This window comes from Macrobrachium rosenbergii, chromosome 20, assembly GCF_040412425.1.
Source record: "Macrobrachium rosenbergii isolate ZJJX-2024 chromosome 20, ASM4041242v1, whole genome shotgun sequence".
NCBI lineage: Eukaryota > Metazoa > Arthropoda > Malacostraca > Decapoda > Palaemonidae > Macrobrachium > Macrobrachium rosenbergii.
Genome location: NC_089760.1, coordinates 10,079,609 through 10,092,500, shown reverse-complemented (window position 1 = coordinate 10,092,500; position 12,892 = coordinate 10,079,609). Strand labels below are relative to the sequence as shown.

The following is a 12,892-nucleotide window of genomic DNA, read 5'->3' as shown; positions in this document are numbered from 1 at the left end:
TTTAATTATCATTTGTTTGATCATTGTTGTACGAGGAAAAATGGAAATTATTTTGCTGTGCTGTGAAATGTTGACTCATTTATTTCCCTGAAAATACTGAATAATTATGCCTGATAAAGGGAATCTTCTCTGTCAAGTGTCGCTGTTATATGTGTGTGTATACATGTATATGTATGTATGTATGTATGTATACATACATACATACATACATACATACATATGTATATATATACATATACATATATATATATATATATATGTATGTATGTATGTGTATATTTATACATACATACATGCATATGTATATACACATATATACACACACACACACACACACACAAGAGCGACACTTGACAGAGAAGATATTAGTTACAGAGTTGATTAGAACATTGTATATAATTACTCTAATTATGTTTGTTTCTCGGATAATTAAAATTCAGTCATAATGCAGATATTATTGTTGTAGCCATTCTTGTTATTAGTAGTAGTGGTAACAGTAGCAATCCTGGATAACTGAACTGTTCGGCAAGATTGATAATTAAATGTCAAATTACCAAGATTATTCTAAAAATAACCTCAGGTGGAAATAACTGTACCACAGCATCCAAGATGAGCAAACAAAGGTATTGGTATAGGCATGCGAAGGAAGAATAAAACATATTCAGAGGGAAGGAAGGAAGGATGAAATGTCTTCATGAACATGAGCAAGAGATTTAAGAATAAATTTAGCAGTTGTAAATGTAATGATAAATGTAAAAAAAGAACTTTAAAGGATACAAATGATTATATTCCGTCTTGATAAGAGCAACACTTGGTGTAGGAGTAATTAAAACGCTGTGAAACACTGACCAGGATGTGTATGGTGTTCCCAGATGAGGAAAAACTCCCAGAAGATTGTGTAAGAGGAGCAGGTGTTCCTTCTGTATAAGGTTTTAGACAAAACAGGTGACTTTAAGAACTACAGAAACGTAACCTTTGTTAGCATATCCTGGAACGTATGGTAATGTTCTGATGGGGGAAGGAAAGCAGATAACGGAGTCTAATAGGGAAGGAACAGTACAGGTTAACAAGATAGACGAGGTGTGGATCAAGAATTTGTCCTGAAACGTTACTTATAATTCTGAGACAAAATGTAAACAAAAATTAATAAGCTGACATACCCTCAAATAATATTTGTTAGAAAACAGTCTTATTAATGGAGAAAGTCGAAAATGTATGGTGCAGGTGATGATTTAGACAAATTTTGAAGAGCTATTTTAGGCTAAAATTCGAGCTAAATTTAAAATGCGGTGGTGAAATACCTATTGCTTAAGTATAAACTGGGTATCAAATTAGAATAGACTGTTTCTTTGACAGTTGGTTATTCATCTGAACGAGAGAATGAAAGGAATAAGAAAAAATATAAAAACGGACAGCTATACAGACAGGTGAAATTCAGTTCCTCATAAATGTTGTAAATGAAAAAGATAATTTCCACAAGATTTAAACAATGAAAGGAAGATGAATTAATAAAGGTGGAGCAAGAAGTGTTAGTATGAACAGGATAAGAACTTGAGTAGATAATTCAACTAGGCATCAAGGAGTAAACTACGCAAGATGGTAGGATGTACTCAAGAAAATATGAATCCAGGTCACGAATTTAAGACCCGTGTCAAGTGCCAAGCTATATATATTTATATATATATGTGTATATATATATATATATATATATATATATATATATATATATATATATATATATATGTGTGTGTGTGTGTGTGTGTGTGTGTGTGTGTGTGTGTGTGTGTGTGTGTGTATGTCAGTGTGTGTGAGTTCGTGAGTTTGGAATATTGTTGTGTCCCTTCAGCCCACGCACCCACTAGGTAGCAATCCTAATATCAAAGGAACTGGTACGCTATGAAAAACAAAATTAAATTTTATAAGTTATTGGCATGCTTTTTATTTTATTGGGTTTTGTGTGCTACCGAATTTTGCACACTCAGACATTAATTTTGTTTTGTATTTTGCGTTTAGTAAAAAAAGTAGTATATTCTGAAAATCTTATAGTAAGATGGAAAAAGAGGCATGTCTGATATTCTTCGCATTTAGTTTTATATCGTGTCTTTGATAATGAGTTTAATCTAACTATCGAATAGCATTTTTTGTGATTATAACATTAATATATATATTTTGTTTGTACGTTAAGTTCTTTCCAATATGTAGCCATATTAAAAGAATAATTTTGTATTTGAATAATCTTGATAATGAAGCCTTTTCTTCTTTGGTATTAATTAATGTTTGTAAGACTTAAGAGAAATTCTACATTGAACTTTTATTATAGAATTAAATATATTTTTAGCAATAAATGGCGTATATATAAAAAATAAATTAAATATATATGAACTAATAAACACACGAACTGGAAAAGAAATTCGGTCGTCACAAAAAAGATAAATATGCTCGAACACAACTCGCTTCTAAATGATAAAATAAAAAAAAAAACTTTTCAAAAGCTCCTGATTCAAATTATTGTGATAACACAGTTTCACAAGTTTATCTTACATTGCATTCTTGCTTTCTTTCTTGTGTCCTGAGAAAGTCTAATGTTAATATTAAAGTACACAATGAAACCAAGTTTCTTTTACAAGCAACTGGTTTTCAAACTAATCCCCATACTTCCAAATATTCTAATATAGAAATGTATAACTGAAAAATAGGCAAACATATACATATTAATGTTTACTATTTACACATACACAAATGACGTCACTCATCACCAAATCATCATACACTGTAAGGAATCAAGTACAGTTATAAGAAAATTCTATTCTTTTTTTTTTCGAAAACCCTAAATATCTTATGGAAAGTTTAGTTTATATAATGTCTCCCTTAGTAAACTCTGTGAGGATCGAAAAAGAAAATATACATCTCAGTAAGAGTCCACAGTGATTTCATATACTTTGAAGAAATATAGAAGCGGTTTTGTATCTTTATGAAGACTCGGTTTATATTTGCCTCCCTCTACAAGGGAAGATTTCTGTACACAGTTTTCGTTTAAGAAATGAGCTTTTCATTATCTTCTGTCACATAAAAACGATAACACATGACGCTGAAACATATATATATATATATATATATATATATATATATATATATATATATATATATATATATATATATATATATATATATATATATATACACTTATATATATATATACATATACATATATGTTTCAGTATATATAAAACGACAGTAACCTTACTAATATCACGTCACTTTGTAAGGTTCCATCTATTTTCATAACACACTGACACCTTCGTTGCCTCGTGGGCCCGGGGTCGGGCTCCTCTCCTTGATTATATTTTCGGGGGTCAGAGTTATGTGAACCAGGTGAGACGTGTTTGTCTGGGGCGCTTCCATCATCACACCTGGTCCGGTCATTGTGGCCACGCCACCCATAGGCCCGCCCATGGTGCCACCCATGGTGCCACCCATGGGACCACCCATAGGGCCACCTATAGTTCCACCTATAGTGCCACCCATGGTGCCACCCATAGTGCCACTCATAGGGCCACCCATAGGGCCACCTATAGTGCCACCTAGAGTGCCAGCCATCGTTCCACGGCCTAGAGTTCCCATACTCATCCCCGTCATGGGAAGCGTTGAACGGAAGCTGGAACAAGATGCACTCAGGGGAGATCCCATGGGACGCAAGCCTGTTGTAGGTTAGAGAAGAATCATATTAGAGAAATGTAGGGTTATGCATTTACTGATAACTGGCACACAAAAAATATGCAAAAACAAACAATTAGTAATTACAGTGTGCATGTATCATTCATTCATGTGGACAGATGTAAGGATATTAGCATAAGCACTACATACATATACACTATATATATATATATATATATATATATATATATATATATATATATATATATATATATATATATATATATATATATGTGTTGTTGTATGTATGTATGTAGTGCTTATGCTAAAAAGCACTACATACATACATACATGTATATTATATATATATATATATATATATATATATATATATATATATATATATATATATATATATATATGTGTGTGTGTGTGTGTGTGTGTGTGTGTGTGTGTGTGTGTGTGTGTGTGTGTAACTCATCAATAAATGTATATCAAGACGAATGCAGCATTCGTAAAAATGTACAGATATGTTAGCCCGATGATTGAATGGGTCATATAACACATGAATTGAGAAGAATGAAAAATGGGTTTTTTGAACGTCTGAGTTTGTTTGCCTGGCTGGGCCTGCTTAACGAGGAAAGTTGGTTTTGTTAAAGATTTATCTTCAGATGTACATGTTTAAGCATATGGCCTATTTGTTGTGCATTGCGTTTATTTATTGGATGAGTATGGCGAAATTCTCGTCGAAATTTTTAGCAAAACTGGATTCATTATTGTTAATACTTGTTTGGAAGAACAATGCTCACAAGTATACTCGAGATAAAGAAAATAACATGTTCAAGTATGCTTGTCCAAACTGTATAGAAGAGCAAATAGATGGAGATATTATTGATGCGAGAGGTTTTGTAGATAACATCTTATTATTAACATAGTTTGACATCAGAATAGAAGTAAATAGTTTTAATTATAAAGAAGGTGTGTTCCGTAAATATTAGGAGGAAATAAAATATATGAAATAGATCGGCAGAAAAGGTTACGGTTGTAACGTTTTGGAGAGAATGTAAAACTCAGGATGTATCACAAAAGTAAATGAGGCTGTTGTGTTATGCAAGGTTCGGAGAGGAGAGACAAGAATCAAGTGGCAGGATAAATAGTTTGACGCTTAATGAAATAAAAAAAAATCTATGCAATGTACGGTAGCGAGAAAAGTAGTGGGTCGGGTAGAACGTAGGGGCGATTAAGGCAGTCAATGACAAAGGTAACGAGAACCAGGAGGTTTGCTGAAGCTTTGTGAGGAAATCTCAGATTGTGATTTGGGGAAAAGGGTTATTCGTTTTAGAAGTAAATGTTTGAAGATGGCTTAATAAAAGGAAATAAATCTCACAATACAAGATATGATGAGATAAATGCTTTATGAAGATGTCTTTCTGTGTCAGTGAATAAAGTATAAGGAAGAGGTGTAGCGCGTAGTGAATTTAAGGGAGCCCCATTTGAATGATGGAAAACTGAAGGCGTTGGGGCAAATCGGAGAACGCTTAGTGGCTGTTGGTAATTTTTACTAATCATTCCAAAAGTTTAGAGCTGTAAATACTTCAGGAGTTGATTATATCTCAAGTGAGATGAGACGACACCATGGTGAAAATTTGGTTGAGTGGCCCACCAAGGTGTGTAAGATATGTTTAGTATAAGGCCAAGTTCCTAAGGAATAGAAATGAGAAATGATTGTTCTTTGGTATGTGCGAATACCAAAGAAGTTACTGTAATACTTATGATTTCATAACATTATTTAGTATACGTGGGAAAGTTAATGTCAGGATTTTGACAGATATATCACAACAGGGTAAAGAGTGAATGATTAGAGAAAAATAGTGTAGGTTAGGGCAGATAAAGAATACCGTGGGTGGAGTGTTAGTTAGGAAAGTCTTTTGTGAGAAGTTAGTGTAAAGAGAAAAAGTTTTCTTGTGATCACGATAAACATATGAAATTACTTACGTTCTATGTTATTTATTTAAGTATATACTGTTTTTTTTTATATAAATCAGATTACAACATTTGCTTCGAGCTGTCAAGTGACTGTTTTACTCATCTCTTTGGGAACTGATGTTTTCAGTACTCTTGAGAATGCAGTATACATATTTTTTTTTATTTTTTTTTCAAACTGATGAATAAACATTTCCAGTATCCAATAAACAATCTTAGTGTAATGTTATACTTGATAATTTTGTTTCCATTATGAAATGTCGTGTTTTGTTATAAGTTCATATTCATTCAGCCACATGGCTTGATACTCTGTTGGTTACTATAAAGCCCAATTCTTTTTACTATATTTGTAACAACTTCCATTGCAGTTATTGTAGTGAAAACAATTGTAATGATTCTGGAAAAATGTACTAAGTAGACTGATGCATTTATGGAAATAAAAAAAAGCATCAAACTTACACTAAGCATTGGATATCCGTCTTACCTAATATGCTAACAGTTGTGATTTAGATTTTCTAACAACTCCCAACAAATGTAATAAATTTTACTGAAGTATTTACGTTCAAAAAATCTACTATGACTGGCTGACATAGGACAAGTAGTTTGCTCTGTCCTCAGTTTGTAAATTTTTATATTCACCAGAGAATTTTAGTTAAATCCTACATGATTTCAAATTGGCATTTACACATGCAGAACTTATTTCACCTATGGCAGTATATACACGAGGTACCTCCTTAGTCCTGTAGGAGTTTCAATATTCAACTGAATGGAATATGAGTACAAGTTTTACAAAATCAACCGTTTAAAATTCAGAAATGTATGAAAAATGCATATGGGCCCGAGAAAATATTCACTATGTTCAGGAACAATTGATCTCAATAAAATGAGCATAGATTTCAAATATTCTCAAGTTTAAATTTCCCAAAATGGGTCATTTCCATTTTCATTCGAAATGAAAGGATAGATTGCCAGATCATTTCCCTTTTCGCAAATGTTAATATATATGTGCAACTTGTTAAATAAACTGCAAAACGAGAGAGAGAGAGAGAGAGAGAGAGAGAGAGAGAGAGAGAGAGAGAGAGAGAGAGAGAGAGAGAGAATTCTAGGCCTCAAGCTCAAGGAGTTAAGCCAGATAAGTAGCAAAGGTACAAAAACTGTGTGAGAGAGAGAGAGAGAGAGAGAGAGAGAGAGAGAGAGAGAGAGAGACAAGAACGTGGGATGTGGCTGGGCGTTGGGAGCATGAGAGCGTGAGATAAGCTATACCAAAAGAAACTCCTTCCATATTTAATGCTTTGTCCCAGCGCACTTTCGCCTCCAGATGGGCATAAACAACGCTCTTCCTGTTACTCGAGGATGGCTATTGTTAGGCGGCGTAACTCTTTGCTGGTTGCATAAACTATTGCATCGATCCAGTACTTTGCCCGTAAAGGGAATGCGATCATGTAAGAGCTCGGATGCAAAGGAAAAATTTCTCTCTCCTGCCGTTTTTATATCCGTGTGCTGCATACAAGTATACAAGTTCAAAAAAGGGTACGGGAGGACACTTACATAAACTCGCATGTATACGCCCATTTTATGTATATATATATATATATATATATATATATATATATATATATATATATATATATATATATATATATATATATATATATATATATATATATATATATATGTGTGTGTGTGTGTGTAAATACATACATGCACACACACATACACACACACACACACACACATATATATATATATATATATATATATATATATATATATATATATATATATATATATATATACACATATATATATAATATTTAATAACCTTTAATATCTGTAACTTCAATTGCGTTATCTTCCTGGTTGCCCTTCCCCCACCCGCCCCCATAATATACATTCACTTTTAATTTTCAATTCTTCCCAGCACTTTCAAATTCTGTCATGGTTTGTAGTTTTCATCAACATCGTTAATCAGCTTTGTATCTTTTACAAGAATAAGCAACGCCACGCTCCATTCATTCATCCACCTCTCCCCTTGTTATTTGTAACTTTTTAGCAGAATCTCATGCCGTTTTTCTGCCCTTCTCATTTACATATTCTTATACAAAATTCTATTTCCTTTTCAACTTGTAACTCTATACATGCATCCCATGACCCTTTTTCTGACTTTTTCCCTGTACATATTCTAAAACAAGCCTCGACTTCCTTTTCATCTTGTAACTTTTTAACTGAATCTCAAGCCCCTTTCCCGGCTTTTTCTGTGTACATATTCTAATACAAACTCCGACTTTCTCGAAGCCTTTTGCGTTTTTTCTTGGAGTTACCACCATTACACATTATATCCTCAGAACTCTGAAAATTGCATGGCTAACTATACTTTATGTGCTTTTTATGGGCGCGTACGCGCGACAAATTTCTTTTACGTTTACTCTCAAACTTCTTACAACTATTTGCAAACAAATAGTTGATCATTATACATATATATATATATATATATATATATATATATATATATATATATATATATATATATATATATATATATGTGTATATATATATGTGTGTGTTATATATATAGTATTATCTTAAGATTTACCTTTTTTGTTTATATGCTATTCTCACAGCAGTTTTTCACTTGTCGCGCTTGAGATACGTACATTGTGAAGCCTTGCTTTGCAGGATAATAGGATTATAAATAGGATTCATACGAATGCGCGTGCTCTGCTGAGAATAATCCTTTGAGTAATAATATTGCTCATACCTTTTGGTTTGTTACTAGACAAAAAATAAATTTCATTTGTAATAAAATTTTCAGATATTAGTTATTCAGATAACGAAAGCGTAAGTAGAAACAGGGAAACCAGTTTATCACAGAGTCCATGACAACTAACAAAAAAAAAAAAAATCTAGGAATCTTTAAAAGGTTTTATTCTAGGGACCCTGAAAGACGAGAAGTAAAATAAATCTTCAATTGTGAAAAGAATAGACATGAGAGCGTAACTACTAAAGATGATTTTGGTTGTCAGTTATTAAACCCCGTCAGATTAAAACAGATTCCAATCATAAAAGCTCATATCATACCTCATTATATGAAAAACCGATTGAATCTGGTTAACATAAAGTGACTCATTATACATCTCGTATGTCTGGAATGAGAATGCATTGTAGAGTTACGCAATTTCTAAAGATATAATATAAATTTAATTGTTAATTTGAGAGCTAACATTGTTTTTTGGCAATAACAATCACTGATGAACTATTCATTAATGTAACTTTAATTAGCATGAGAAATATTATACATCTGTTGAAACAGCTTCGTTTGAAGTAACTTTTACTCTCAAAGTCGATCATCGAAGAAGAAAGGATATTGGAGCTTTACTCATTGTCTCTTCCATGAAACACTGACATAATATTAGGAGAAAACGAACAACATTGAATAAACAGGAAATAAGTTTTTGTACTCCAAATATCACTGAAGAGTTTTCCATCGAAACCCCTTCCTCCTCCGTGTGTGCAACGTAGGAAAACTGTTTGACTGAATTTTGTTCAGTAAAAAGGTAAAACAAAGAGAAAGTTAGATTAAAGAAAATACAAGAACGGGAATGAGAAGTTTATAATGAACTATTAATTTAAAAAACGATCATTTCACGAACACTAGAAACACTGGCTCGTATGAAGTTAACTGCATTAACACAATGTTATGAACCAGACTTTTTCTTACTTTAACTTCTTTAAAATTATTGTCATCTGACTTCTAAAAATTAAAAACGAATAGGTCCAAACTTTTCTAATTCAACTTTTGTAAAAGCTGAAACATGTCACGTTATTCATGCAAGGATAATTTAGTACAAGGTACGATTTACAACATGTTCCAATGAGCAAACCACAAACATTTAATAAGAGAAAAGGCGAGTTTTTTGAAAGCCCGAAGGAGCGTTTTTAGAAAGTAACTTCATTTTGAGAAATATTCTCATATGGATAATATACATTTATCAGGAAAGAGCCGATACAGTATTTGCAAAAAACAAATTCCACGATAATTCGAAGGTTATAATATTTAAGGCTCTAACATTGTTTAGATACAGAGAAATTTACATTCACATATTTACGATTAAGTTCATTAGCCTCAAACTAAGGACAGTGCTAAAGCGATTCATTTGGACTGTACTGTAATCAGGATAGCTAGGCAAAATTTTAATTACGAAATAAAAAAAAAAATTAAAGCAAAAATCCATATGATATCTTTAAAATTATAATGTTCCCAAGTTAGAGTAAAAATCCAATAATGTATATATTAGATATCAGTAACGGAAATTATATGGATACAACTAGCGAAAAAATTAATAAGCTAAAAAACAGAAGACATTCACCACGCTTACATAAAAACTCACACAGATAAGCCGACACATATGCACACGCGCGCACACACACATACGCACACACACACACACACACACACACACATATATATATATATATATATATATATATATATATATATATATATATATATATATATATATATATATATATATATATATTTACAAAGAGAGCAGGCTATACTAACCTTCGAGGACAACGTGTCCTGCAGTGTTCTTGCCCAACTTTTGGATCCCAAGAATAGGTAGAGTTGTGTCCTCAACGCAGAAGGTCTCCATTTGTTCTGCCTGTTGAGGTAAATATCAATGAAATACATTATATATATATATATATATATATATATATATATATATATATATATATATATATATATATATATATATATATATATATATGTATGGTGTGTGTGTGTGTGTGTGTGTATGTATATATATATATATATATATATGTATATATATATATGTATATATATATATATATATAATATATAGGGAATATTTACGATTCATATAGTTATGTGTATATATAGTAATATATCGGATTTTTTTTATTTATTTCACCTAGGAATTAAAGTTTTACAGTTAATATTGAAAAGGACAGTGCTCAGGCTACGCAATTTTAAAAGACCTGCCTACCAGCTTCTGTGGTATCCTCCCAAATGAAAGGATGGCATAATACAAACAAATGAACACACACTGCAAATATAACACACATATATATATATATATATATATATATATATATATATATATATATATATATATATATATATATATATATATATATATATATATATATTATATTTGCATGTGTGTGTTTATTTTTGTCGTTAGTCATCATATGCCTTGCTGTCACTAGGAGAAGATACCCCAAAGCTGATAGCCAGGTCTTTTAAAATTGCGTGGCTTAAGCACTGTCCTTTTCAATATTGCCTGCTTGACTTTAGTTCTCCAGTGAAACAAATAAAAAAATACAGCGGTTACTGTGATAGTAATTAACAGCTGAATCGGAAATATTTCTCTATAATGGAAACTTCCTTGCTATTTTCTGCTTCCTGCAACTATATAGAAGGTGCAAGAAAAGTGCCAGTCACTTTGATCTTGCTTCCACTTTCACGGCTCCTAGAAACAAAGGGCCATCCTTTCCCATACATCTTCCAATCCATCTGTCATACAACTGAAGATCTCCCCATTCTCCTTCTTCGTTACATCTCTGAGTCATTAATCGATTTAACCAACCCATCGTCCTCTATGCTTTCCATGTGATCGAAGTATCTCAATCTTATCTGAGCTTTCATTTCACCTACACTTATTAATAACATATTCTACATATCTTCAAAATTCTTAAACTTTCGATTCTTTTACAAAACATTTACTGGGCAAAGAATTCATCTTATAGCTTCAACTCTTTTCTTTATGTACAGTTTACCTTCACTACGGTGGAGCAAAGGACAGTTGGCTCAGTAGTCCATTCATACATTCCCAGACTTCTACTATGCGTCAGCCATTTCTGTTTTCCAGTTACATTTACCCCTAACTCGCCCCTTTCGCAAACACTTTCAGGCTCGTCTTCTAATGTGTCCAGCTTCCCCTCAGCATTCCCAATTAGTAATCGTATCGTGTGCAAGCAGCAGCCTTTCCTCATTCCGTTATTGGCTCATTTTCTTGTCTCCTAACTTTATATCTAATGTCCTTCAACTAACTTCTCCATTACTTCATCCATTAAAATATCGAAGAGTTAAATGGACACACATTTTTATACCAGCGTTGCTTTCATAATGATTCAATCTCAGTAAATTGTCTCCTTTACAACATATCCCTAAAATCCTGCATATTCCAGCGCTAATGATTCTTTCATAAGCTTTTGCATCTCAAAATATAGCATAATTTTTTTGATACCATTCTCAGTTTTTGGTTCCAAAAACATTCTCAATCATACATCATTCACTTCCATTATTGTATCAATCACATCTGTATCTCTGACATCTACATTCAAGAAATTGCTAATAAACCTGGAACTGCTTTCACTTCAAACTGCATCTTTCATTTGCCTTTTCTTATTCATAAATCCGTTTCTTCACTGCAGTTTCTCTCTTGATTTACTTCTGTGTAAATGCGCTGAACATCCTTGTAGAATATTTTGTTTGAGAAACATCGTGTATTACTACAGTGAGATATTCCCGTATACAACCGCATCAGTAATTACTTGCCACAGGCCTTCAGTGCGAGTAATGCTATGGAATATATTTATCAGCATCTAAGATATCTTGGTTAGTACCATAGTGTCGTCTGCTTTTGGGAGTTTTGCCCTTTTTTGGAGGACTGATTTTAGTTTAACGTGTACTGATATATTATTATAACATAATTATTTAAATAAAACCGTTAAGTGTATTACTTCTTAAGTCTTTTCATCGATGCCGATTTCTGATTTAATTACTTTCCATACTTTTCTCCAGATCTTTCCATACCCATATAGTCCTCTATGGCACTACGAGAACTCCAAGAGCCCTTCCTCTCACGTAGTATTGCTTCATGGATTACATTGATTACATCACTGATGATACTGTATAAATAGATATATATATATATATATATATATATATATATATAAATATATATATATATATATATATATATATATATATATATATATATATATATATATGTGTGTGTGTGTGTGTGTGTGTGTGTGTGTGTGCCTGATAAATATTTCTATCAGTATAGGCCTAGCATGAAAGCCTATGTTCAGATTTATGCTGAACGTATCAGGTACATAAGTTATTTCCGACGTCCTTTTATGTTGTTCACCGGTGCTGAAAATTAGCTAAAATTCTATGTCTTGTCTAAAATTGGAAGACAATGACCTGCATTTAATAAAC

The 12,892-nt window shown here is 32.3% G+C and overlaps 1 protein-coding gene across 2 annotated transcripts in view; it reads right to left on the bottom strand.

Moving 5' to 3' along the window:
- Positions 1–3,207: 3,207 nt before the first annotated feature.
- The window catches only part of LOC136849039 (uncharacterized), a 465,615-nt gene continuing 455,930 nt past the window's right edge, over positions 3,208–12,892 (bottom strand). For both annotated transcript variants that reach the window (XM_067121930.1, XM_067121931.1), the window contains exons 19-20: positions 10,202–10,301; positions 3,208–3,698 (exon numbers count right to left, since the gene is read on the bottom strand). In XM_067121930.1, coding sequence (XP_066978031.1) covers positions 3,280–3,698; positions 10,202–10,301 — 519 coding nt within the window. In that variant the 3' untranslated portion in view covers positions 3,208–3,279. The remainder of the gene's footprint in view (positions 3,699–10,201; positions 10,302–12,892) is intronic.